The sequence below is a fragment of the Monodelphis domestica genome, chromosome 1 (assembly GCF_027887165.1).
Source record: "Monodelphis domestica isolate mMonDom1 chromosome 1, mMonDom1.pri, whole genome shotgun sequence".
NCBI classification, from domain to species: domain Eukaryota; kingdom Metazoa; phylum Chordata; class Mammalia; order Didelphimorphia; family Didelphidae; genus Monodelphis; species Monodelphis domestica.
Genome location: NC_077227.1, coordinates 75,114,153 through 75,125,502, shown reverse-complemented (window position 1 = coordinate 75,125,502; position 11,350 = coordinate 75,114,153). Strand labels below are relative to the sequence as shown.

Below are 11,350 nucleotides of genomic sequence, written 5' to 3'. Positions count from 1 at the left end.
TTGTGAAAGTCACCTTTTCTCTTGACCTCAACCTCCCCGTGTAGGAAATAAGGGAGTTTGATTGGACGATGACTAAAGATTTAGTTAAGGTGGTATCAAAGCTCTTTGCTGTTGGAAAGCATCCCTTTCTTGAGTATTTTGGTATACATGTACTTTGGTAGCTCTGATGAGCTTATAAAGGATAACAGAACAATCATTAGTGGATAGGGAAGTGAATGGGGCAACATGTTCCCCAACAGAGACTAGCACTAGCCAAGGGACCCCATGGTGGGAAGGTAGCAAATAAGGGTGATGGTCAGGAGAGCAGTAACCAGGAATCTTTTCAGTGGTCCCAGGCACGTTGATGTAGGATTCCTTCCATCTCTTTAACGTTCTATGGCTCGAAGGAGATCCCTAGGAGTCCCTGCACATGGGACTATGCCAAGTGGTAGCTGATATGCTACTGATTCTGAGAAAAAGAGGACAAAGGGAGAGACTGGTAAATTATAGATCAGTTGGCTTCAACCCAATACCTCCAGACTATCAATAGATAATGAGTTATGCTGAGATAAACTATGCGTGTTGCATGAATTAAGTAGGAGGAATTCAAAGGCACAAGGTTCCTGTCCCCAAAACTCTTCCTCTATTCACTTTTGCTGGCGAATTCCTGAAGTGCTTTTATTTAGAAGTAATTTCCAACATTTTTCAGGTAAAAATGCTCTCAGGGAATGACAGCTAATCTCAGCAATACAATCCAAGACAGTTTCAAAGGGCTCATGATGAAAAATGCTATCTATCTCTAGAGAAAGAATTGATGGCCTCTGAATACAGATTAAAGCATACTATTTTTCACTCTATTAATTTCATGGTGGTTTTTTTTTGTTCTGTGTTTTCTCTCACATGATTAATATGGAAATATGTTTTGAATGATTGCACAGGTATAGCCTATATCAAATTTCTTATTGTCTCAGTGAAGGGGGAGAGGAGGGAAGGAGAGAATTTGGAAATCAGCATTTTAAAAACAAATATTAAAATTTGTTTTTTCATGCAATTGAGGAAAATAAAATTTTATTGAAAAATTTTTTTAAATTATACTTTAAAAAGGTTTATACAGGTTAGCCACATGATCTCAATCATACTGTCTGTACCTGTTTAAGAAAATACATGATGAAATAAATGATTAGCATATGACTTTGGCACATCTGTGTATTTGGATTTGCAACACCCCAGAGGTTGAAGAAATCTGCCTTATACAGTTATCAGACATTTACTATATACCAGGCACTATGTTGGCTCTAGGGAAACAAAGACAAGAACGTGAATAGTTTCTACCCTCAGAGGGTTTACCTTTTTTTAAGCCCTTTTGTCTTAGGATCAATGCTAAATAATGGTGCCATGACAGAAGAGTGGTAATGGCTAGGTAATTGGTGTTAAATGACTTGTCTAGGGTCACACAGCTAGGAAGTATCTGAAGTCACATTTGAATCCAGGACCTCCAGTCTCTATCCACTGAGCCACTTAGCTGAGCCTATAGGGTTTGCACTTGACAGAGATTTAAAAAAAAAACAAAACACTTTTTTAAAGGTATAAAAATAATACAAAGTGTAAAGTAAGGGAGAGAGAGACTCTGCAGTTGAGATGAGAAGCCTGAGGAGCAGTAGAGGAGGGGCAAGAGAATCCTGGGAGTTCTGAAAGCTGGATAGAATTCTGAAGCCAACAGCCAAGGTCCAGCCTAGGAAGGAGTATTTTCCTGAGGCTGAGAAAGAGTTCTGCCAGTTGGGACCTGACTCCTTTCAGAGACCTTCAATGCCTCCGCTGAGTTTCATCAACAGCTATTCTGAATTCTGAATACTCAAGAGGGATTTGGGTTAGACTCACTCTGGCCTGAGCCATCTAACCCTTTCCTTTGGGTCTCTCTCCCATACCTGTCCCTTGAACTGAACATTAGGAAGATAGTGAGACCAAGAAGTGTAGGGACAAGAAGCATCTGGTGGAAAGGGAGGCCTTCAGACTTGGAAAGCCAATCTGCAAGGCGGTAGACCTTGGGGCTACCTTCACCCACTTACCCTCTTTTCCTCCTTCCTTGCCATTTACCTTCCCCTTTTGACTCCAAATAAATATTAGAAACATTTTGATCTGGGTTTTGAGCCTGCCTATAGATTATAAAACAAGGGGACAAGAGCTTAAACTAATGAGAGACAGGATTTCAAGCTGAAGTCCTGTCCCTAGCAGTGACAATCCAGATCAGGGACTACTGAACCCCTGTGCCTCAAATATAGCTGGCTAAGGAACATTGTCATCTTTCCTTATCCGTGGAAGCCATACGTTAACCACAAAAGGCTGACAGCTAAAGTGCCTTTGGGAAGAGAGTTTTAGAAGGGGTCATCTTGCTTCACTGAGGCAGACAGCCTGAGGAGTCCTGAAGTCCACTGAGGGAGACATATTGCCACCTTAACGGAATCAATCAGTTACAAACCCCGTCTCCATCCCCCACTTCTCCTTTTCAACATCTCACTGGAGTCACATCCTTCCAGGAGAGACAGTATTTGGCTTACCTCTCCCCATTAGCAATAGAGGAGAGAAAACCTTCTTCTTTCTCTCATTTTTCCTCCTCCATCCTTCCAGGAGAGACAGTATTTGGCTTACCTCTCCCCATCAGCAACAGAGGAGAGAAAACCTTCTTCTTCCTCTCATTTTTCCTCCTCCATCCTTCCAGGAGAGACAGTATTTGGCTTACCTCTCCCCATCAGCAACAGAGGAGAGAAAACCTTCCTTCTTTCTCTCATTTTTCCTCCTCCATCCTTCCAGGAGAGACAGTATTTGGCTTACCTCTCCCCATCAGCAACAGAGGAGAGAAAACCTTCTTCTTCCTCTCATTTTTCCTCCTCCATCCTTCCAGGAGAGACAGTATTTGGCTTACCTCTCCCCATCAGCAACGGAGGAGAGAAAACCTTCTTCTTCCTCTCATTTTTCCTCCTCCATCCTTCCAGGAGAGACAGTATTTGGCTTACCTCTCCCCATCAGCAACAGAGGAGAGAAAACCTTCCTTCTTTCTCTCATATTTCCTCCTCCATTACAAAAGCAATTGGAAGTGGGGAGTGGTTGGGGGAAGTCAGAAAGTCCTCTTACAGGAGATAGCCCCTTGACTGAGGGAGCTTAGGATTCCAAAGGGCATAATCAATTGGTGAAAAAAAAATAAGAACATTCCAGGGAAGGGAAACAGCCTGAGCAAAGTCAAGATATAGGATATCTTGTAGAGAGGAACATATGACTGGTTTAGGGGGGATATAGAGTGCCTAAGGGATGTAATGGAATTAAGCCTAAAGAGCTAGGCTAAAGTCATATTGAAGACCTTTAATTAAATGCCAATATTCATATTTTATCTGTGACACAGTCATCCCTGTGAATTAGGAATATCACTTTAGTAGCTACGTGGAGCAGAAATAAGAGAAAAGAAAAGCTGGATTCAGGAAGACCAAATGGAAGCATTATAATAGTTCAGGTAAACAGAGGGAAAGACCTGATTAAAGATGGTGGCCCTATGAATGGCTGAAAAGGGATGGAAGAGATGGTATAGAGGTGGAGTCAACAAGACTTGACAACTCAATGGATGATAGGAAGAGGGAGAGGGAAGAGTGGGGGATGCCTCCCAGACTGTGAAACTGATTGACTAGAAGAATGTAAATAAGGTAAAACAAGAAAAATCATTTAAAAAGCCACCATTTTAGAGGATCAAGCCTTTCAATTACACTTTCAATTACACATGAAAGAGTAGGAATAGAGTAAAATGTCCTAGAGAAAGAAACAGAGTCTTAAATTCATCCACACTACAAGGCAAAAGAAGCTTAGCTTGGAGCAAGGGAAGTTTGGTGAGGGGAGACAAGGTTTTAGTGAATGGGATCAAGGAAGGTTGATGGTGGTGGCCCTGATAGAAAACAAGGTTTGCTGAATTTACGGTCATGCCCAGGGTCAGCCCTGACAACCAGAGATGTTTAGAGAAGGTGTTCTTGTCCATGCTAAGTGCAAAGGTCCTGGCACTTAGTAGAGTGCCTCACACATAGTAGGTGCTTGTCAGTTATGCCTGTACACTTACCATGAATGGAAGAAGACCACTTCCCTTGGGGAAGAGCTTTACTCAAGTCCCTCAGAGATCAGCTACCCAGTTTTTCTCCACCTCCTCTGATGCCTCCAGGATTAATCACCACCTGACTCCTTTGATGTGACACCCATTGCCCGTGGACATTTGGAGGAGCCAGGAACTGCCTATAAAAGGCCAGGGCAAGGAGGAAGCTGTACAGAATCATCTTACTCCTCAGGAACTGACCAAGTAGAACCATGCTGGGAGGTTTTGGAAGGCTCGCTGCCGAGGGTCTGGCCCATCGGGCTGAGAATGCTACTGAAGGGGCAGGTAAGCAACATTACACCCCACAGGTACCTCTGTCAGAAAGGGGGCAGGGGAGGAAAGGTAAAACTATCTGTAGGTGAGTGGATGGGTTAGGGGGTCTAAGAAGCTCTGAGGATACTTCCAGAGAGGCAGAGGCATTCTCCAGGATAATCTAAAAAGAGACCACAGGTATGGCTCTAGTTGTCTGGGATGAGGGTTTTGTTGGTCTGGACAAGACATTTTGTTATATTTCTTTTATTCCACTACTTTGGAAGAGAAAGAACTAGCAAATAAATGTGCTAGCTACATCTGTCTCACCTTAATTATGACAAGAAACAAACAAACAAATCATAGACTGGCCTCTCCTGGAATGCAAAACTGAGTGACTGGAAGAATGGAAATTAGGTTCAATAGGAAAAATCATGAAAAAAAGGTAGTCTCTAGTCTGCTTCCAATGTTGAGAAAAAGGGGAAGGGGCAAGGGGAGGCAAGTCAGGTAGAGTTAAAATTGCTTTTCTGCTTACTTTGCATCTCCTTGGGGAGATGATAGATGGTTTTGGAAAAGTCTAGGCCAATTATACTGGCTGCAAGGGAAGGAATCTCCCAACTAATTCCCTCCTAGCCTTCCAACTCTCATTTATTTGGATGGATCTTGGGAGACTGAAGATAATCATTGAAAGGCTCCAAAAGGAGGATGCTTTTGTGAGACTAATTGTAGGACTTGGGAAAGATTGTCCTCCACTCCCCACACAAACCTGTTCCACAGCAATGCCTGCTGGGGATTCTCTTGACTAATTGGGAATTCGGGGCCTAGAAGTAGAAGGAACCATAATAGATCTCCTGAGTATGACTGGCCCAAAGAGTACCTAGAAGTTGCGTTCATGGTGGTTAGCGACTGGGCCAGGGATAGACCAAGAAGAAAACTTCTAAAATCTTTATCCTTTTGGTTCCTGGAACTGGGCAAAGAGCCCTGGAGGCTGAGACCTGGTTTTAAGAGCTTCCAACCTCTGTGACCTTAAGCAAATCACTGGTCCTGTTTCTTCTTCAATAAAATCAAAGGGTTAGTTGAGATGATTGCTAGAGACCTACAAAGTTAAGAATTTGTGAGACAACTGCGATAAGCCACTTTGATATAATACTCTAAGATTTATAAAGAGCTTTCCTTTTTCTCTAGTGAAGCTATCACCTAGATCCTTTAATGCCTATAAAAGATGACAGCCAATTTGTAAAATGGCCTTCCCCAAAACTTTGATAGACATTCTATTCAAAAGCAATCACTTCTGATAATTTTGTAAACAAATCACCAAAGGGATCTTTTATTTTTTATTTTTTATTTTTTTACCTTGGAAGAGATTTTAAAGATTTGTACTTGAAGAAATAAATTATATTCTTCCCCTCCCTTCACTTGGCCTCTGTAACTAATTAACTATGGATATTTAAACAAATTGAAAACTGGATTTACAGGGTAAATAAAATCTACCCTCTGTATTAGAGCTTGAAAACGCTGTAGAGTAAAGGAAGGACCTTATGATGAAACAGAAAGCTTATTACTGAAGGACAGCTTTGAATTTAAATGGTGTCTTTAATCTAGAAAGCTCAGAGATGTTTTCTATAATTTTTTTTAAAGAGACAAATGGATCTCAGTTGGAAGAGCTTTGAAGTGAGGCGGTAACCCTATTTCTCTTCAATCCTTTTTTCATTGCCTTTTATAAAGTTTTTTACTGGAGGGGAGCTGGAATTTGGCTTTCAAAAAGACAGATTTCCATCTCCCTAACAGTCAGGCAGTCAATAAGCATTTATTAACTGTCTACTAATAGTGCCATGGATAGTATTAAGGTCTACAAAAATACAAAGAAGGGGAGAAAAAAACTCCTGTTCTTAAGGAGTTCACAATCCAGTGGAAGAGATGACATGCAAATAACTATGTATAAACAAAATACATTCAGGGAGATCATTAACAGAGGAAGGCACTAGCATTAAGAGGAAGTAGGATGGGGGGCAGTTGGGTGGTTCAGTGGAGTGAACTGCCCCTAGATTTTTAAAGAGAAACTATAGAGGCTCCTCTAGCCCTTATTATCAGAATTATAATTACTTATATTATATAGTGCTTTGATGTTTACAGTCATTTTAACAAGTTAGCAAATCTAAATTATTTACTTTCCTTAGCTCAAGGTTTTAAGGTGAGTATTTCCAACTAGCTAGTACAGTGGATCGAGAGCTGGGTCTGACATCAAGAAGACTCATCTTCCTGAGTTCAAATCTGGTCTCAGACACTTATTAGCTGTGTGACCCATGGTTTTTGCCTCAGTTTCCTCATCTGTAAAATGAGCTGGAGAAGGACATGGAAAACCACTATAGTATCTTTGCCAAGAAATCCACCAGTGGATCCACAAAGAGACTGAAATGCCTGGATAACAACATTTCCAGTATTAGTCTAATTTCAGAGAAACTCAGATGTTAAATGTCTTGCCCAGCCAGGGAACAACCCAGCCAGGGTTACTAAAGTTCAGGAATCATGAAACAGGATCATCATCAACTTCATAAAAATAAGCATTTTTGACAGACTTAAGAATAATTCTCAGCAACACCCCGATCTACCATGATTCCATAGGACTGATGAAGAACGTTACCCACCTCCAGACAGAAAGATGATGGACAACAGTTCAGCAGTTAGCTCACATTTATTAAGTGGCTGCTATGTGCTAAGTAATAGGGATAAAAGAAATACAAAAAACAGCCCCTTCTCTCCAAGAGCTCACAGTCTAATGTGGAACACAACCTGAAAATAACTGTGTACAAACAAGCTGTAGACAGGATAAATTGGGGGTGGTCTCTAAAGGAAGGTACTAAGATTAGGGAAGACTGAAAAAGTCTTCTTGTAGAAGGTGTGACTTTAGCTGACTTGAGTCACACATTTTTTGCCTTGGTCAATATAAGAATTTATTTTGCTTGACAATACTTATTTGTTACAAAGATTTAAAAAAAAAGTCTTGGGGACAACTAGGTGGCCCAGTGGATTGAGAGCCAAGCCTAGAGATAGGAAGTTCTGGGTTCAAATTTGATCCCAGATACTTATTAATTATGTGATCCTGGGAAAGTCACTTAAACCATGTTGCCTATTTTTGATCACTCTTCTTCCTTGGAATTAATACCCAGTGTTGATTCTAAAGTAGAAGGTGAGAATTGGTTTTGTTTTTTTTTTAAGTCTTACTGTCTCTGACAGTATAATATTTTCATAGTTTTGGGCGCCATGATGAAATAAAGTTATGAGAAGAAATGTAAATCTTAAACGTGTTTGAGTTTGGGATTTTTACCAAACAACCTGTGGCTAAAGAAGCCTCATGTGTTACTAGGGGAGAGGAAGAAGAACCAAATGATGCTGAGAATTCAGAGGGAATGTTGAAGACAAAGGCAAACTGAGAAGAGAATCAACTTTATAAAATTTAAACTTGAAAAGGTTATAGGGAGCGACTATTTTAGATCACAGGTTATTGGGGGGGGGTTGTCAAAATTGTTCTGTTTGTAGAGCTAAATATTCTGAAGTCCCTTTGACATTGGGGTTTTTAACTTATTACTTTATTTATCTAGCTTTAATTCTTAACTTCCTAATTTCCAGACCTCTATCTCTAATTGCCTATCGGATATGCTGAACCAAATGTTCCATATGCAACTTATGCCCCATATGACCAAAACTGAATTCATTCCTTTTCCCCTAGACCTTTCCCTCTTCCTAACTTTACTGTTATTAGTACATACTAGTACTGTTGAGGGCATCACCATTCTCCCAGTTACCTAGTTACCCCTAAAACTAAGTGGGAGGTTTTGTTTGGCAGGACAAGGAAGAAGTGCTGGCTTCTCATTGCTATTTCTTGGATCCCATTTGGTTAAAAAAAAAATCATTGTGCTCACAATCTAGCTTTCTTCCTTGACTCCTTACTTTTTCTCACCCACACATTCAATATGTTGCCAAAGCCTGTTGATTTTGCCTTCTTGATATCTCTCCTGTAGCCCCCCTTCTCTCTATCACTGCCAACCACCCTGTGCAAGACCCTCATCCCTTCATCCCTGAACTGATGCAATGGTTTGCTGCTTAGTCTCCTTGCCACATCTCCCCTCTCTAGTCCATCCTGTGCTCAGCTGCCAAAGTGGTCTTCCTAAAGGACAGGTCTGACCTTGTTGCTGCCCTCGCCACCACCACTACCTCCCATTCAATAATCTCCAGTGGTTCCCTATTATTTTCAGGAGCAAGGATAAAATCTTCATAATCTAGGCTTCTTCTTCCTTCCCAGGATTCTTATACATTAGCTTCCTTCTGGCCTCACCCTCCATTGCAATAAAGTGACTCTCCCTCTTTGCTATAATTCCTGACTGATGGCGTTTTCACTGGCCCCCGCCACCCCATGCCTGGAATTTTCCCCTCACCATCTCTATTGCCTAGTTTCCCTGGCTTCCTTCAAGTCTCAGTTAAAATCTCATCTTCTACAAGAAGCTTTTTCCTTTCTACCTCAACAGCTTTCCCTCTGTTGCTTTCTTCCAATTTATACTGTATATATCTTGTTATTAAAAAAAATGTACCTTCTGTCTTAGAATAAATACTAAGTAGCAGTTCTGAGGTGGTAAAGCTAAGCAACAGACAGACAGATAGATAGATAAATATAGATATAGATAGATAGATGGATCAAAAGATAGATAGATAGATAGATCTATAGATACATAGATAGATAGATACATAGATAGATAGATAGATACATAGATAGATAGGTAGATATAGATAGATGGATTGAAAGATAGATAGACAGAAAGATAGATATAGATAGATGTATAAATGTAGATATTGTATAGAGATAGACAGATAAAGATATAAATTAATAAATACATACACATTCATAAATTTATCCTGTATCTCTGTGTATATATAGTATAGATCTTGAGTATTTGCATGTCATCTCTCCCATTAGATAATAAGCTCCCTGAGAGCAGGGAGATTATTTTGCCTTTATTTGTCCATTATTTAGAATAGTGCCTGGCACATTTGTTGTTATTCAGTCTTTTCAGTCTTGGTAATCCCATTTGGGTTTTCTTGGCAAAGATACTGGAGTGGTTGATTATTTCCTTCTCCCGCTCATTTTATAGATGAGGAAAACTGAGGCAAATAGGCACTGAGGCAAGACTGGCACATAGTAGACATTTAATAAAGGCTTGTTGACTCTACTTACTTTTGCAGTAAATGGACTCATTTGTGAAGTAATCATATTGAATTAGTCTGGAATTAGAATTGGAAACAAAAGGCCAATAAAAATATTTCCCTGGGAGGTTACTTATGTTATAAATAGTTATCCAAAAGATATCCAAATGATATAAGAATGTAGGACCCTTATTTCTGTTTTGTGCTCTTCCTTCTAGTCCACGCAGCTGAAGAAATAGTCAAGGAAGTGGTGAAGGAAGTGGTGGAACATGCCAAGGAAGCTGGTGAGAAAGGTATGAGAAATTTTACTTTAGAGAATCATAGGGATAAGAAAAGCCAAATATGAGGTGGTGTGGCTAAAGTGGGCCCCTAAAGCCAAATTCTCTTTTCTCCTCCATGGCACCAACCTTAATTTGGACATATTTTTCTTTTCTTGTTACTCATATCAATTCAATTATCTGTTTGCTTATAATCAGAGAACATTTAACCATTAAAAATCAATTAGCAAGAAAAAACACACTGGAGAGAAAGGCAGCCTATGCAAGCTTAATTACTTATGGGTACCATACGACTAAGTGGAATGGGGCAGCTGAGTAGCTCAGTAGATAGAACACCAGGCCTGGAGTCAGGAGACCTGAGTTCAAATCTGGACTTAGACATTTTCTAACCTTCAGACTCTGGGCAAGTCAACTAATTTTAATTGCTTAGCCTTTGCTGCTCTTTTAACTTACAAAAAACAAACAAAAAAAAAAACAAAAAAACCCTTACAAAAGGTAAGGGTTAAAAAGAAAAAGACTAAATGGAAGACTTGTTTGAAAGGACATGGAAAAAATATTGGCTCCCCATTAGTATTTCTTCATTTGGTTAAACAAATTTTTTAATTAAAAAAAAAGTTTTAGAAAATTTAAAAAATTTTTAAAATTTTTAAAATTTTAATTACACTAACAGCTTCACTTGAGAGTAACAGGCAATTCACATGGTATAATTTATAAGGCCCTATTAAGTCTTATGCCATACCACAAATTAGAGGCTGAACAAAACAATATTTATTTACTCATGCATTCTTCTTCTTTTTGTCGTTGAAAGTCATTGGAAATGTGATCAAAGCTGCAAAGGAAACTGAAGAAAAAGCTATGAAGGAAGTGACCAACACAGTGTCCAACACAATAATGCATGCTGCCGAGGGACTGAACAATATAGGACACTGATCAGCACCACTACCCTAGTCTGGGCACAATAAAAACCCATGTGACTTCCATTTTGGCTCCTGGTTTCATTACTAACCACTGACAAAGTATTTCTCCCCCTAAAGATTTAACTCCCAAAACAACCAAGCAACTCATGGAATATTGGGAAGAGCACTAGATTTTGTGCCAATAAGACTCAGTTCAAATGCTTGTGCTGCCACTAAATTTGAGACTTTGTGACTGTAAGGATAATTTTAGGGTTGTGACTATTTTTTTTTTGGATCTAATGATTATTTTTTTTAAAAAATATATTTTATTTGATCATTTCCAAGCATTATTCGTTAAAGACATAGATCATTTTCTTTTCCTCCCTCCCACCCCCCATAGCCGACGCGTAGGTCCACTGGGCATTAGATGTTTTCTTGATTTGAACCCATTGCTTTGTTGATAGTATTTGCATTAGAGTGTTCATTTAGAGTCTCTCCTCTGTCATGTCCCCTCAACTGCTGTATTCAGGCAGTTGCTTTTCCTCGGTGTTTCCACTCCCATAGTTTATCCTTTGCTTATGAATGGTGTTTTTTTCTCCTGGATCCCTGCAAGTTGTTCAGGGACATTC

At 39.7% G+C, this 11,350-nt stretch overlaps 1 protein-coding gene across 1 annotated transcript; it reads left to right on the top strand.

The window, feature by feature from the left end:
• Positions 1 to 1,683: 1,683 nt before the first annotated feature.
• Positions 1,684 to 10,805, top strand: FAM25A (family with sequence similarity 25 member A). Its single transcript, XM_007478640.3, has 5 exons — positions 1,684 to 1,846; positions 3,374 to 3,481; positions 4,172 to 4,387; positions 9,766 to 9,840; positions 10,634 to 10,805. Exons 3-5 carry the CDS (start codon positions 4,315 to 4,317, stop codon positions 10,753 to 10,755), a joined length of 270 nt encoding a protein of 89 aa, XP_007478702.1. The 5' UTR covers positions 1,684 to 1,846; positions 3,374 to 3,481; positions 4,172 to 4,314; the 3' UTR covers positions 10,756 to 10,805.
• Positions 10,806 to 11,350: the final 545 nt, after the last annotated feature.

Coding starts and splice junctions, on each gene's coding strand:
- FAM25A (XM_007478640.3), top strand. CDS start 4,315: ATGCTGGGAGGTTTTGGAAGGCTCGCTGCCGAGGGTCTGGCCCATCGG. Junction 4,388..9,765: donor GAATGCTACTGAAGGGGCAG/GTAAGCAACATT, acceptor TCTTCCTTCTAG/TCCACGCAGCTGAAGAAATA. Junction 9,841..10,633: donor CAAGGAAGCTGGTGAGAAAG/GTATGAGAAATT, acceptor TGTCGTTGAAAG/TCATTGGAAATGTGATCAAA.